General features: G+C 44.1%; 1 protein-coding gene across 1 annotated transcript in view; it reads right to left on the reverse strand.

Moving 5' to 3' along the window:
- PSMC1 (proteasome 26S subunit, ATPase 1) overlaps nucleotides 1–16,113 on the reverse strand; it is a 74,433-nt gene that overhangs the window by 40,781 nt on the left and 17,539 nt on the right. The window contains exons 2-3 of the mRNA XM_078660061.1: nucleotides 15,509–15,562; nucleotides 10,665–10,761 (exon numbers count right to left, since the gene is read on the reverse strand). Of these exons, the coding sequence (XP_078516187.1) occupies nucleotides 10,665–10,761; nucleotides 15,509–15,562 (151 nt within the window). The remainder of the gene's footprint in view (nucleotides 1–10,664; nucleotides 10,762–15,508; nucleotides 15,563–16,113) is intronic.

Here is a 16,113-nt window from a genome sequence, read left to right on the forward strand (position 1 = left end):
GGAGTAAGAAACAATTACTAGGCAATCTTAAATAATTATCAACACAAACAAGTAAGGGAGAGCAACTTAATGAAACCAAGAATGATGATTTTATAAAAAAGCATTAATTTTAATGATATTATAAAAACAATTCAATAAAAATTGTGTAACAACACAATACGTGGTGCAAATCAACAGACATATAACATTTCATTTGGTCAAGAATCAAGAAGAAGAATACATATATAAAAAAAAACTAGTGGCAAAAATGTATAATTTCTTTAGAAAAAACTAGTGGCAAAAATTTATAATTTCTTTAGAAATTATACATTTTTGCCACTAGTTTTTATATATGTATTCTTCTTGATTCTTGACCAAATGAAATGTTATATGTCTGTTGATTTGCACCACGTATTGTGTTACACAATTTTTATTGAATTGTTTTTATAATATCATTAAAATGAATGCTTTTTTATAAAATCATCATTCTTGGTTTCATTAAGTTGCTCTCCCTTACTTGTTTGTGTTGATAATTATTTAAGATTGCCTAGGAATTGTTTCTTACTTCATGGGCAATTACAATCCTTCCACAAGTTTATGGACATTTTTTAAATAATGTTTTACGGTGTCAGTTTTTTTCAATATTTTGTATTGTATAATTAATCATATGCAGTCCTCGAAAAGGATGTGTACACCCAATGTTATGATCTACGGCAATTGCCATCTTTGCTTACACCATTTCAGGAACTGGTTGTGCATATTGTCCGAGATATTAGAGCACTCTTGTGTAGACACTTATTTGACTACGTTGTGCCCTTACGGATTTTAAACCAACTCTATTGGTTTTACACTAATGATCGCAGGCACCGTCATGCATTTGACAATGATTCCAAATATTATGTATTTTTTAATGTGTTATAATTGTTTTATGCTTTTAGCTACCATAAAGTATTTGAATAATTAACCCAATTACAGAAAACCGTAGGAGAGGTCATTTTATACCCAAGATATACACACTACATGATACTGGAAATAAAGAGCATTGCAGCATGAACTTAGCAACATAGCAATCTGGTTTTAAATCCAAATAATATATCATGTAAAACAGTAACACGACATGGAGTACTTTTTGTTGACATTTTTAACAGGTTTCAAAATTGATGCAAACATAGAACAAAATTGAATAAGTACAACTGACAATATCTTCCAATATACTAAGACCTAATTATTTAAACTTGTTGGTTGTAAATTGTATTATTTTATTACAGTAGGCCCTCCAACCTGGTGTCAGTGGTTAACAATCTTATTATAGGGGAGGAGCTTAGCGCGCACCCAAGATGGTCGCGTGAGCTTAGAGCTCCCGGACCTTCGCCACCTCCACCGATTATCCTGTACCCTATCCTGACTTAGAGGACGGGTTCTTATTGGCGCGGCCCTGCTGATCGTCTCTCCGTTTTCAGACTTCGATTTGGACCCCGGGAGTCGGAGATATGGACTTTTGAACATTTCCGGCCTGCTCCATGGTACTGCCCCGGGCTTGGTTTCGCTGCCAGCCGGACAGTAATTGAACAACAACGGATCTTGCGCTTCTCCCTTGCCCGGTCTTCTACTTTCAGTTTCGTTTCTCGTGCTTAGGCCCCTTTGACTTAGCCTCGACCGCCCTGGTTTATTGCTCTCCACCTAACCAAGAAACACCGTCTGGCGTTTCGGCCGTTCACTACTCCTTGCCTGGTGGTAGGTCCTCATCTTATTCTCCAAATTGCTGCGGGCGCATCAAGTGTAGCCATTTTCACTAGGTCTCAGAACACCCTCCGGGGAGCACGACCTAAAATGGCTACCAAGCCTGAGGGAGAAAAACGCAAGACCAAACCGGCGCTACGAGGGGGTCCCGTGCAGTCTAATGTTATGGACAGATATACCCTCGCTAAGGGCTCTCCGGGCGGATCGACTAAACTCCAGGCTAATGTTGGAGAAGACTCCCTGATGGGTGAAGATCTATCGTTGAGAGACGTCATGGGCGCCATTGCCGGGATGAAGGCCACACTGGGTCGACAGTATGAAGCCCTGACCCACAAGTTGGACACGGTTGCAATCGATGTTACCCTGATCAGGGCTGATCTTGCGAAGACTAATGAGAAGGTCAAATCCCTCGATCTAAAGACATCTAGTCTTGTTACTGACGTCTCCAACTTACAGGCAGAGGTCGGTAACCTGCGATCCGCCCGTGACTACCTCTCTCGCCGCTTGGATGATTTTGAGGGCCGTGCACGACGGAACAACGTCCGTCTGGTTGGGGTCCCGGAGACGTTGGAGGCATCACCGGTGGACCTGCTGGTGGAGGACTTAGTCTTGAATCATCTAGCGCCCAAGGTCCTCAGCAAGTTTTTTGCAGTAGAACGTGCACATAGGATCCCGGGTGGCCCGCCTAAGCTGGGAGCCGCTCCGCGTCCCATCATTGCCTGGATCTTTAATTTTCGGGACAGGGATGCGATCTTGCAAGCTTCCCGCCTATCTGGTCCTACGGCTTATGAAAACACCGCAGTTAGTTTCTACCCGGACTTCACCCAGCAGGTTCAGAAACAGAGGCTTGGATTCCAGGGGGTGAAAAAGAGACTGAGGAACAGAGATATGAAATATGCTATGCTTTTCCCGGCCCGGCTACGTGTGGTTTACAATGACCGAACATTTTTCTTTGATCATCCTGGAGCGGCAAGTGACTGGCTGGACACGCTGCCCCCGGGACGAGATCTATCTGATCTTTCGGGACACTCCGGTGGAGCAGAGGGTGGCCCGGTGGAGCAGGAATAGGGGGCGAAATCGGCTCCCGGACCAACGTATTGACTTTCAGCAGTGGTTTGAGGATATGCCACTATTGTTTGCAACATGTCGTCTGATTGGGGTGTGGGTGGGGGTTGGGTGAGTCTTCCTCCTCTGGGGTTCTTTTCGTAGAATAGTTGTATGTTGGGGCGACAGGCACACTGCAAGTTGGGGTTGTTTTTGAGTCTTACGCAGGGGTGCGGGGTGGGGGTGAGATGTATGAGGTTTCTTGGGGGGTTGGGGGGGGCAGTTTACGTTTCTTTGTTGTTATCCATGCATAGTATCGATGATCTTCTGTTTTACAGTGTCGCGTCTGGTGTGGGGGGGTGGGGGTGGCCTCTGGGATGGGGGGTAGGGGACTAAGGTTACTGTGTTGGAACGTTAATGGGTTGGGAGATAGGATCAAGCGGGGTATAGTTTTGCAGCTGCTGCGACGTTTGTCCCCTGATGTGGCTTTGCTCCAGGAGACGCACTTGCTTGGCAATACGTGCCTTGCAATGAATAGGCGTGGCTATCGTCTCATTGCGCACTCAGGTTTCACTTCTGGCTCCAGGGGGGTGGGCATTCTGATTCGAAACTCCCTCCCTCTTGCTGTTGATGATATTATCCTGGATGATAGGGGACGATACGCCGCCATTGTGGGGCGCTGGGAGGGGATGGTTATCACCCTGCTCTCCGTCTACGTACCGCCCGGTCTCCAGACTACTACCTATGCCGACCTGGGAAGGGTGATCTTGGGATTCCCCGAGGGTTTGCTTGTGGTGGGTGGGGATTTCAACTCTGTATTGTCTGGGATGTGTGATCGTTACCCTCCCCGTGTACTCGCAAAGTCTCATTCCTGGTTGGGGGACTTCCTGGAGGCTCTGGGGCTTATTGACTGCTGGCGCCTGTTTCACCCTGGGCACTTGCAATATACCTTCCACTCTGGGGCCCACGGCAGTCTTTCGAGACTGGATTACGTGTTGATGCCCTCCTCCCAGGCCTCCTCCATAAGGGAGGTGAAACATCTTGCTAGGGGTATCTCGGATCATTCCCCACTATGGTTGGTCGTGGACGCGCATGTGGGGTCGGAGGGTAGAGTGGCCCCGATAAACCCGTGGTATCTCCGTGATCCCAAGGTCAGAACGGAACTGATTAAAACGATTGACCAATACTTTGCTGAAAATGTGGGTTCTGTGTCCTCCTCTGTCTCGTTGTGGGAAGCATACAAAACTGTTATTCGGGGCCAGGCCCTTTCCTTGATCGGCAATGTTAAGAGATGTAGGCAGGAGGAGGTTGTCCGTCTTGAACATGAAATCACTGTTCTTGAGGGGGAGTTGGAGTCCGAGGTCACCCCGGAGAGGCTGCACCTTTTAGGTCTGAAACAACTTGACTATAGAGCGTTGGTGACTGACGCGGTGAAAGAGATGAGCAGGGAACAGCAGGGACGTTTGTATGATGTGGGAGATAAGGCGGGTAAATTGCTTGCTTGGCTGGATAGGAGGGAATGTGCGAGTCAGGTTGTCCCCGTGATTGTTGATTTGAATGACGTGCGTATCACTGACCCTGCTGATATTGTTGAATGTTTCGCTGATTATTTTCGGGAAGTGTACTCCCCTGTGTCCGATAGACCTGAACATGACTCCCACTTGCTTCTGCGCGCCATGCTTGTCTGACCCTGAAAGGGATCTCCTGGAGGCTCCGCCTACGATTGAGGAGATCGCGACTGCCGTTCGCTCGGGGAAGGCCTCGGGCCCTAATGGGCTCCCCATTGAGCTTTACAAGCTCCGTCCGGATGTGATAGCACCGTATCTACGGTCGATGTTTTTAGAATCACTGGGGACGGGCTCTCTCCCTCCTGACCAAAGATTGGCTTCCATAGTGGTTATTCATAAGGATGGTAAGCCACGTGACCGCTGCGACTCCTTCAGGCCCATATCTCTGATTAACGCTGAACCGAAGATCCTGGCCAAAGTGCTTGCCAATCGTTTGGTCTCGGTCATAGGCGATCTGGTTCACCCGGACCAATCCGGATTTATACCACACTGCAACACGGCATTGAACCGCCGGCGCCTGCATGGCGTCCTTGCGCGGGCGGAGACCCTGCGTAAACCGGCCATCTTGGCGTCTTTGGACGCCACCATGGCGTTTGATACGCTGGAGTGGCCATATCTTTGGGCGGTTCTCTCTAAATTCGGTTTCGGCCCCACATTTATTGGCTGGGTGAAATTGCTTTAAGCTGACCCCTTAGCCCAAGTGGTGGTGAACGGGCGTGTCTCGACCCCCTTTGCTCTCGGTAGGGGACCGCGCCAGGGCTGCCCCTTGTCCCCTCTTTTGTTTGCCCTAGCTTTGGAGCCGCTGGCGGCCTGGCTGAGATGGGAGCCGTCTCTGAGGGGCATTAGATGGACTCCGGAGTTTGAGGATCGTATATCCCTATACGCAGACGACATACTTTTGTATCTTACGTCGCCTCGAAAGTCGTTTATCGTCCTTTTCAACGTTTTGACTTCTTTCCGCAAAAACTCCGGTCTTGTCATCAACTGGTCGAAGTCTTGCGTCTATGTCCTCTCCGGCGGGGCTCCTCTCCTGCCTCGTGGCTGTCCTATCTCGGTGGAGCTGGAGGGATTCAAGTACCTGGGTATCTTTATCACCTTGGACCCTGTGCTTCGTTATGAACGCAATTTGCTGCCCCCTCTTCAGCGCCTCCGTGCTGATGTGACTGCATGGGGTGGGCTCCCTCTTTCTCCTCTGGGACGAGCGGCGCTATTTAAGATGATGTCGCTCCCACGGTTTCTTTATGCGCTTCAAAACACACTTGACATTGTACCAGCCAGTTACTTTCGGGAGATTGACAGTCTACAAAGACAATTGATATGGGGGGGCCGTTCTCGTATTGCCCTTTCAAAGCTGACGCTCCCTTGGTACGATGGGGGCATTGCACTCCCGGACATTCGTCGCTACTATTGGGCCTCTCAGCTGGGGGCCATCAACCACGGCACTTACGCTCCTTTGCCGAACCCGGCTTTTGAGATGGATAAATGGCTACTGCCCGGTGGAGATTATAACAGGGCTCTGTACGCGAAATCTGCCGGCAGATCTCTCACGGGCCCCACTAAGACAGCGGTGCAGGTGTGGTATCGTGCTACAGCGGCTATGGGATGGGCTGACAAGCCGACCCGTGCTTCTCCGCTTTTTGCGTCGGAAAAACTTGGCTCCCTCTGGAAGTCGAAGGGTTTTGATAGGTGGGATGTGATCGGTATCAGCAGGGTTAATGATGTATGGATCAAGGGTAGAGTTAAGAAGTTTGAGGAGCTGAAAGTTGAGTACGACCTGAATGATAGAGAATCCTTTCGGTATGCACAAGTCCGACATGCGGTCCTGTCTGTATTTCCCCTGGGTTCGGATATTCCGGAGGCGTCCCCGCTTGAAGATCGGATACTGGATAGACACGTCCCTGATAGCACGATCTCGCTCGTATATAAAAAGTTAATTAATACCAGGATTGACCTACTGGATAGCCTTCGAGAGTTATGGACTCATGATGGTCTAGAACTCGATGATGAAGACTGGCAGGCTGCGATCTCTTCCCCGAAGGAGGTGGCTATCCCGGCACGCCTCCGGTTTGTCCAGCTCAAAATTCTTCATAGGGTATATGTGACTGGTCCCCGTCTGGTACGCATGGGATTCTCGGCGGATGGATTGTGCAGGCGTGGCTGTGGTATGGTGGGCACGTTTCTCCATATTATTTGGGAATGTCCTGCTGTGCTACGCTATTGGACTCGCGTGCATGAAGTTATGAGTGAGGTCACGGGTGTGCAATCATTGCCTGAAGCGCGGAGATGTCGGTTGAATGTCTGGGAGCCGAATGATTATGACCTGGCGCAGCTTCGATGGGTGACCTTGGGTAATATGATTGCCAAGAGAGACATTGCCCAGTTGTGGGGCGTCCAGAGGCCACCGACAGTTCTGGTGTGGCAACAGAACATGGACTGGTGCATGTTTAGAGAGAAGACTGTTTATGTTTCCCGTGGCACGCCCCGCAAATGGGGGAAAATTTGGACTCAATGGAACACATATCGTGGTGATATATGTACTCCCCCCCCCCGTCCGGAACTGGATACTGACCTGTCATCCTCCCAACCTGACGTTTCCTCCGCAGGTGTTTAGATGTCTTGTTTGCTTCTTGTCTCCCCCCCCCCTCAATCTCATCGTATTCTTCTGACATTTGATTTGCATATGTACGCCCCCAGCAATGTAGTGACACATTTGTATTATTTTGCCTTGCTTTTGTTTTACTTCTATGTTTCTTGTTATTTGAACTCAATAAAAAGATTTAAAAAAAAAAACAATCTTATTATAAAAGTGCAAAACAGAGATTTTGACAAATTCTTCCAAGATAGCTTTGAGAAAACTCGTTTTTGAAGACGAGATTAGATGAACCAAAACAATTATAATTGAGTTTTGTGATGGTCTAATATGAACTGCAAAAGCATCTACTTTGAGAGCCAAATTTGAGCCTTGATGCATTCCTACATAGAAGTGGAAAAAAGAAGTGAAACTCACATTTCATATATGTGCAAAGTACAGAAGAAAACCACACACATTTTAACATTGCAAGCTGAAGAAAATGTTTGATATGATAGAAAGCAAGTAAATTGAGAACCTCTCAGCGACAATGTTGTGCCCTTCATGGATTCAAGCTTGAGGAGAAGAAGTGTGAGGCAGACGTGTGCATATCTTCCTGTTGTTGAGTCCCCAAAAAGTCGAATATCTGGCATGTCTTGGTCTCTAACCTCAAAATATTAACAAATCAAGTGGCAACCCCCCAGCCGTCACTGTGTTTTTTGCAATGAAAATTCTACCGCTAGAAACATGGCTGAAGACACAAGATTATTTATTTTTGTAGGTCTCTCGGACGTGCGTTGCAGCGGGCATGCGCTGCTTGCTCTGCGAGGCTTATTGTAATTGAGGCGATTTCAGAAGTGGAGTTGAAGCCCTGCTCTTCATTTTGATAGGTTGGCATCATCGTTTATGCTAAACGGTGGCTGGCGATTCAAAATGAGGCTTCTTTGTTACCGCCCTGTCTCCTTCTCGGACGGCCCATCCGGACTGGATCGTCTACTTGTGGCGTTACACGGTAGGCTTTATCTAGTGGGTGAGCACTTTTTTATATTATTTGCGAAGTTGCAGCTTGTTAAACATTGCAGCAGCCTCAGCAGTAATGGTGTTATTTGTATTCGGGGTTTTGGCGCGGTACTCTATTTTAATAATATTTTATGCTTTTAAGAAACAGCGCGGCACAGGCAGCATGCTGCGCTGCTTACTAAAAGTATAATACATTGAAAAAATAGAGTTTAATGACCTGCGCATTTCTTTAACTCGGCACCGCACACCAAACTCTGATGGGCTTTCTGCAAGCCCCACCTCATCTCACTACAACAAAAGGTGTGGCTCGCCAAACTCAATTTTTATAATATTTTATGCTTTTAATAAGTAGCGCGGCACATACAGCATGCAGCGCTGCTTACTAAAAGCATACATTATTGAAAAAACAGAGTTTAACGAGCTGCGCCTTTCTTTTGCACGGCGCATCTTACCAAACTCCCTTTGGGCTCTCTGCAAGCACCGACTCACCCCACTCCAAAGAAAGGCACGGCTCATCAAACTATTGTTTCAATATTTTATTCTTTCACTAAGCAGCGGCACAGGCAACATGCTGCGCTGCTTACTAGTAGTATAAAATATTGGAAAAAAAAAGTTTGGTGAGCCGCGCCTTTATTTTATTTCTTTAGGAGGCGATCGTGACAGCAGAGGAGCGTGGGCAGGGCGAGGATGGAGGGAGCTCGAAAGGGTCGGAGCAGAAGACATGACTAGTTAGTGCATGGAGAATGCATGATGCTGCTTCAGTTGTATATTTGCACTCTGTCACACACGTTGTTAAATGATCAATGTATACTGCTTATTATTGTGTGTCTGCGGATGCTGCACTCACGGTGCACAATACAGACTGCTTGAAAAGTTGTCAGCTTGCGGGTTTCAAGGTCTTCGTTGGGACATATTATTTCTGCTGCTGTATTGTGTGTCCTTGCTAAAGGACACGTACTGAGAAAATGCAAGTGTTTTATGAGTGTCAGCTCTGTGGGTGCATCTTTGCTTCTATCCCAATGACAAAATAACAAACGAGTGTGTGTGTGGACTTGATGTATGTGTGTGTGTGCGCATTTGAAAATGTGTTTGATTAGTGTATATGTGGCTGCATGAATGTGTGTTATCGCATTTGGTGATTTCTATGAGTGCATGTTATGGTGTGTTCGCATCCATTCATTTATGTATGGTGCATTAGGGGATGTATATGCCCGCAGTGTGTGTGTGGGCGTTCGGTGCTGTTTCAAGGTGTGGTTGGGGTAAACAGGGTTAATCCTTAATCTCTATGTGGATGTTCGATATTGGTGCCTTTTTCACCTAGTTGTTGGTGTTAATTTATGCATTCATTTCTTGTGTTCGAAGAAAGGAATAGAGTCATGTGTTCTGCGTGTGTTGATTACTGTCTGTCTGGTAACTTGTTCGTTTTATTTTGCCTCTCTTGCTCACCTCTTCCAGGCCTTATTGTAGCGTTTGCCCTGTTTTGTTCCACTTAACTCCCATCTCCTTTTCTTCCCCTATAGTTATCCCCCTCATTATATGTGTAAGTGCAGGCAATTTCATGGCTTATGGGGAAAACTCCTAGCTGAAGGGACACTTTCTTACTCACAGTGGCTGTGACAATTCTGTGGGTCATGGTGCAATTGTATGAGCTTTGTGGAGGAATTTTGTTTACATATCCATAGAGCTTCATGGCTCACACAGTCTTTCATAGCTATTTCATGTTTTTTGATTATTTTTTTTTAACTTTCCACTGAAGTAATTACACATCTCCTGTTTTTTTACCCATGTCTGTGTCGTAATGCTTTACTTGTATCACTCTAAAACCCTGGTGGGCTTTGAAGTGCTTAGGACTTCATCAAGAGTAAAGGGGGCCTGGGGCGTTAATTACTTTTATGCACGTTCATCTCCATTCATTCATCCATCCATCCATCCATTTATTAGGTCGAGCCTGAGCAGTGCATGCGTTGCGAGCCATACTGTATTGGAGCCCCGTCCACTCTCCGCCTAGATTTGTCATTGGCCTGTGTCATTGTCCTTCGTAAATGCTAGCTTCTGATTTATCAATAGGCTGGCTAGTCCCTCCTTAGTACCGCCTTGTCTTCATTTCTAACCTCCCATGAGGACCAGCCCTTTAACTTCGGTTGTTACACTGTACGTCTTTTTTAGTCTGTAAGCACTATTTTATTTAAATAGTTTCTCCCACTGCAGGCACGAAATGCTTTCCTGCAACACTCCGCATGCCATGCGCGCTTTCACTTTATAAGCAATCGGGACAATGGCGTCCGCTTCTTTGAATAGGTCTTGCATTTACGAGAGTTTGAGCTATTGGCATTGTAAATGACAATGCCTCTTATTTATATGTTTTGATAATTATCAAAACATATAAATAAAAGGCATTGTCATTTACAATGCAAATAGCTTAATCTCTCTCAAATGCAACACCTATTGCATTCCAAATGCTGGTTTACTCTTAGCCTCGCAGCTTCTAAACGACTGGAACATATAGTTACAATAGACTTGTGTTGGAGATGATCTGGAGACTTGCAATAAAAAGATGTCTAATCACACTATCATTTGTTGAGATGCCCACAGCTTCAAAGTGTTCCTTTTATTGACAAAGGTCCATGAATGCCAGACGCTGCTTGCAAAGAATACTATGAAAGGACTACTTAAATTCTCCACTGGACTTAGATTTTGAAACGTTACCACTTTCGGCAGACTGCTTATGATATCATAGTTCTTACCAAGGGGAAGCTTGCTAGCCGCATCTGGACCCTTCGTTTTCTTCTTCTTTTTGCCTACTCTGGTGGGAACTGGAGGTTCATATTTTTTCTTCTTATCCTTTGAAATAAAAGAAGCAGTACATTTTTCGGATTATTTTCATTATTACCACACCTTTTGGTAGAAGAAATCTTTAGCACAAGAACCATTTCAAAGGTTTCAAATACCATTAACATTCACCCCAAGTACAGCACTCTGAAAGATGATCCTCAAAAAGCATAATTTAATCCAAAATATGCTGCTTAAGAAAACTATGCTCGGTTAATGTTTCGTTAGTTTTCAAAAACAAATATTGTGATTATCTTGAGACTGGCATAAAACTAGGGCCTTGACCGGATACCCCAATGGCACTAAACTGCAGACTGTGACAAAAATAAATTTCTGAATGTATGGATATAGAAGTGTATTAGTATGCTTTTTTTTATATTTTGCATCCTGATTACGCCACAGTACGTTGATGATTTATTTGTCTGATCTTGTTGTATTGCGACAGATTTTAAGTATTTGACAACCATTCAAGTAGTATTATTTTCTTGTGTATACAAATTGTTTCCTGCCTACCCAAAACAGTCAATTACACACTGATTGCTCAAAGCGTTTCTAAATTAACTAAAACAATTATTCAAGAAAAATTGGATTTTATTTTATACTGGATAAACATCTTTGCAACATTGAGTCAGATACTGCTAGTTGGCCATGTTTTAAGAAATGGCAGAAGCCTATTCAGACTTACAGTGACAGTTACTCAGTAAGCGGTCTTCACTCAGCAGCAGTAAATCGACAGAGCATTAGGATCTTTATTTGATCCCTGCGTGTGATATGCAGATGGACAATCCCCATTGGACATTTAACTTGCTTCATGTTACAGCTATGGGACTGAAACTTGATAGCCTGAGCGCCTCAATAAATAGTGACACAGTCGCTCTGAAATTCACCTTTGGACACTCATATTGACTATATTTAATGCACTTGCCCTGTCTAGGGGGTCTACAAGGACCACCAGACCCTGCAGCAATACCCCCGCCCCCCATTGGCTGGCTGGTGTTGGTGTTATATAGTGGAAGTCTTCATCACACTGTGTGGGACGCACTTGCTCTGCTTACAGGGACCAAAAGACCTTGCAGCAAAGGGGAAAAGCTGCAATACCTTCATCGGCCAGCTGGCATTGGCACTTTATATAGCATGAGTCTTCATACCGCTGCACGGGGTGCACTTGCCCTGTCTAGGGGACTACACGGGCCACAAGACCTTGGTGCAAGGGGGAGGAACCGCAAAAACCCCTATCGGCTGGCTGTCGTTATATAGTGAGACTATCTTCGATCTTTAAGGGTCGACCGTATCTAATCCTAGCAGGAGGTTTTAACACAACTTTTGAGCGAATTGGTTGCATTGTGTCTGTCACTGAGCAAGAAGGTGAGACCCTAGGTATTCCATTACTAGATGAAAGTCCCATAACTAGCATCACAAACTATCTGAAGTACTGCTAAAAGATGCTGCTACCTTGGATGCAACATCAGGCATTGAGCCATTAGTTGGGAACAACAAGAGGGCGATCAAGTGACCCAAAACAAAATCAATAATTCTACCCTTACAAGAATATATAATGTTTTTAGTTCAGCCGTAGTGCCATACGTGGCTTTACTCCATAATAAAATTCCAATTCCCAAAATTCATCATTCCCTTTTGATGCTCTGATGGGTATATTTATGGAGGACCCTAAAGCCAGCAAGCCATGCAAAATAAGGTACAATCCTTGATAGACTGGAGTGTGACGCAAATCAGACTGGATTTGATCCAATCCATTACATCTTGTCATTCACTAGCCATTCGTGTCGCAAGAGGACGATAAAAGCATACGGTTCAAACATGCAAAATTAAATGGAATAACAATTGCAATAATCATCTAGAAGGTATAATACCTCATTTCGGCACATCATTTGATCATTTTATCCAGCCCCACATTTGGGTTACTCATTTTTCTAAATTATACTTCACTGATATTAACAAAGAGTATGGATACTTGTTATATCCAAGACCAGGAAAACTAGTGAGGAGATTATATTTCTTTTAATGACACAGTGGAAGCCATAGAATCCCTTTGTGAAGGAAAAGCACCTGGTCCTGATAAAGTTCCGGGAGATCTTTACCTGATTCCTGCGCTGAAATTATCCAGGTTTACAAAAAAGGCGACCGAAGTAACTCATCAGCTATAGGCCAATTAGGCTGCTGGACAACATACAGCAGGTATTCTGTAAATAGGTTCTGGTCAAGTTGCAGAAATGGATAAGCAAGGCAGAGATCCTATCTTTTCAGGCTGGCTTTACAACCAAGGTTAGTACAGTGGATCAGGTTTTTAAACTGGCCCTAGCCTTATGGTAACACACCAAGTTAACCGAAGATCACTTGTAAGTATCCTTCATGAACCTGACGACAGACTTTGATCTTGTTCCCAGGGCCAAACTCTGGGCCTCTCTCAAGTTAATGGGCATCCCGCATGGCCTATTTTCGATCATTACAAGGTTTAATGTTAAGAACTGCTAAAGGCAGATGGGGAAACAGGGACACTAACTAACTGTTAGAATTCCCACAGAGAGGAGTACGCCAAGTATTTTCGTTCTTTATCAACGATGCATTTAGTTATCTGTCCCAATGCACCCATGAGGCTCCAAAATTAGATGGTAAATTCATTCCAAGGTTAATACTCGCGGGTGACAACTTGCTAATCTGAAGAACTCCAGCAGATTCTGCTAAACAGATTACAAGCCTTTTGCAAATTAAAAGGTTTAGAGATTAATACCTCAAAAATCAAAGCTTAAGATCTTTAGACCCCATAAATCTTTGCGCAATAACCTGAGATTGAGAGATACCGTTTTAGAAGAGGTTGACCTCTTTGCCTACTTAGGAAAAAAGATTGACCATGCTCTAACTTGATACACACCAGTTCAGACAAGTAGGCCAATTAGCTGTACATAGAGCTGCAACCACAGTGAGGCTGTACAGATCTACAACAACTAGATCAATATCACCAGCTAAAGAGGATTATAGAGCCACTACTCAATCAGCAGCACTCTATGGGGCAGCAATCTAGGGGATGGCTAACACCACGGACCACTCCTATTGCTAAAACAATTTTATCAGATCTCTTTCCAATTTACCACAGAGCAGCCCAGTTCCCTGGTTTTTATTTAGGTTTCTCTGAAAAGAGTTTCAAATTTAACAACTCAGACCATTATTGTATTGGGTCAGGCTATGGACCACGCCAGAGCCAGAGTCATACTGGGATAAAATAACAGATTTTACGGCTAGATAAGGGTCTCTCCTTGAACTGGCTGGGTCACATTAAGCTTTGGCTAATAGATTTAGGGTTGAAAAGAATGAGGACCGACCCCATGTCTATAAATCGATTAGCAAGAGAGGTATTAAAGAAATCTTATTGGGCCTAAGTTGTCGATAAATGCCAGACAAACATTGAACCTGGTAGTTTATCTGATACATTTTTTAATACCAAATTATTAACAAAGTTCGAAGTTTTCTTGGACGGAATTGTTCCCCAAAGTACCAAAACATTACATATGAAATTTAGATTTGGCACCCTTATGATCAATTGCTTTACATGTAGGTAGGACAGGAGGAAGTAGAACAACAATTTCTGCATGGCATGGCATCTTTACCTGTGGCATGTGACACAGGTAAAGAAAATATTTAACAAGTCTTGTTCTTTCACACCAGATATTCAGCAACAAGAATGAAATGGATTTTGCTGTTGTGCTGCAATCTGGGGCTTCGACAATTACATCCAGCCTTAGGGTTTGACACGAGCACTGTTATTTTTTACAGTAGTACTAAGTTTCTGCGTGGTTCCAATAGAAAAGTTTAGGGGTTTCTTTTTAAGTGTTTTAACCGTTGCCTTCTCTCCTTGTATTTTAACAGTGTAATTTGCACATTGTATATAATTGTTGCATGGATCTTGAATGATTCTAAATTGCTGTATGTTTTATGGGTATCATCCCTGAAATAAACACCTTAGTACTCCTAAAGACTATCTTCAAATATTACATTTTTCCGACACTCAGAAAGGCTCCACGCCTTCATTATACACATTCATTTGCTATATGTAGGTGTATATAAATCTAGGGCATAATTTTGAACCTGCTTTTGCGCCGTTTTCAGCACCACCTCCTATGTATCTGTCTTTCTCTATTTGTCCCATTACTTTATTAGTCCTGATGATAACCGCAAAACTGCAGACAAAGTTGAAGTCTCATGGGTACCTCCACAAACAAAAATGCCCCATTTTACAATAAATCGAAAGACCCCATGGGAACAGATTCAAAGGGATACCCAGCATATCGTCTTTTTCGTCATTTGTTTTTTTGGTGCACACATTGTCACCTTTATTATCTGTTTTATGTAAGCACGAGGGACATCAAGCACCTGCTACTTTGTATGATGTAAATATTTTAAAGCAATTATTGTTATACAAAGTCAATAGCTACATGACAACTTCTGCTTCAAAACCCCGTGTATCCAAATAGAAGCATGCATCTGCAAATGGAAAATGGGGCATATTTCTAATTTATGACATTGACAGATCTTTTAAAATCCCACAGAAATGTTGACTATTTTGTTTTAAGAAAAAGCAGATGCATACTCATACCAGTCAGAAAATGTTGCATTTTTACAAAAGGGATGACAGTCGACCGTCAATCAAACATGCAGAATACAGAATGTAAACAAGCAGTAAACATTTGGGTGTATTGGCATTAGAAATTAAATGCAACTGATACGTATTTTACAGATTAAGTACCTTATCATCCTTCTTGCCACCTCCTGGACCATGTCCACCACTTTGACTTTGCCCCTGTAAAAAGAAGTAAAGGTTAGCATGCAATTGACCAGTCTTCTTGTTAGGACACAGCTTATATATTGAAGTATTTCACACAAGTGTGTTCGGAAAGCCTATTAAAAAGGGCATTATGCTAATTTCAAGTGCAAAATAGCGTAAACCCACTATCCGAGGCACGAAGTCTCCCGCACAATTTCATTAATTTGTTGAAGCCTACCTGGGCTGGGGAGGATGCTTTGGTAAGACTGAAGACTGCTCTATAGACCTTTGTTTGGAGCCGATTTAAGATTTCTATCTCCTTGCCATGCCATATTTCCAGACCGTGCGGCAGGGTGGGTAAAAGTTGTGCTGCCAACACGGTCAAGAGATGGCTATGTTACGGACCGCTCAGTTTCTTTTTCAGAAGCTTGAAGGCATATATAAAAGAATGGGCTTTTGCTTGTAAGGTCATAATGTGGATTGTAAACGACAGCTGCCCCCCTAAAGGGATTCCCAGGTACACAAATGGGTTCCCAGGTATTCATTTGAATGTTCCAACTCAACTTGCTCGCCTTTAATGAACCACT

This window comes from Lissotriton helveticus, chromosome 9 (assembly GCF_964261635.1).
Source record: "Lissotriton helveticus chromosome 9, aLisHel1.1, whole genome shotgun sequence".
Taxonomy (NCBI): Eukaryota; Metazoa; Chordata; class Amphibia; order Caudata; family Salamandridae; genus Lissotriton; species Lissotriton helveticus.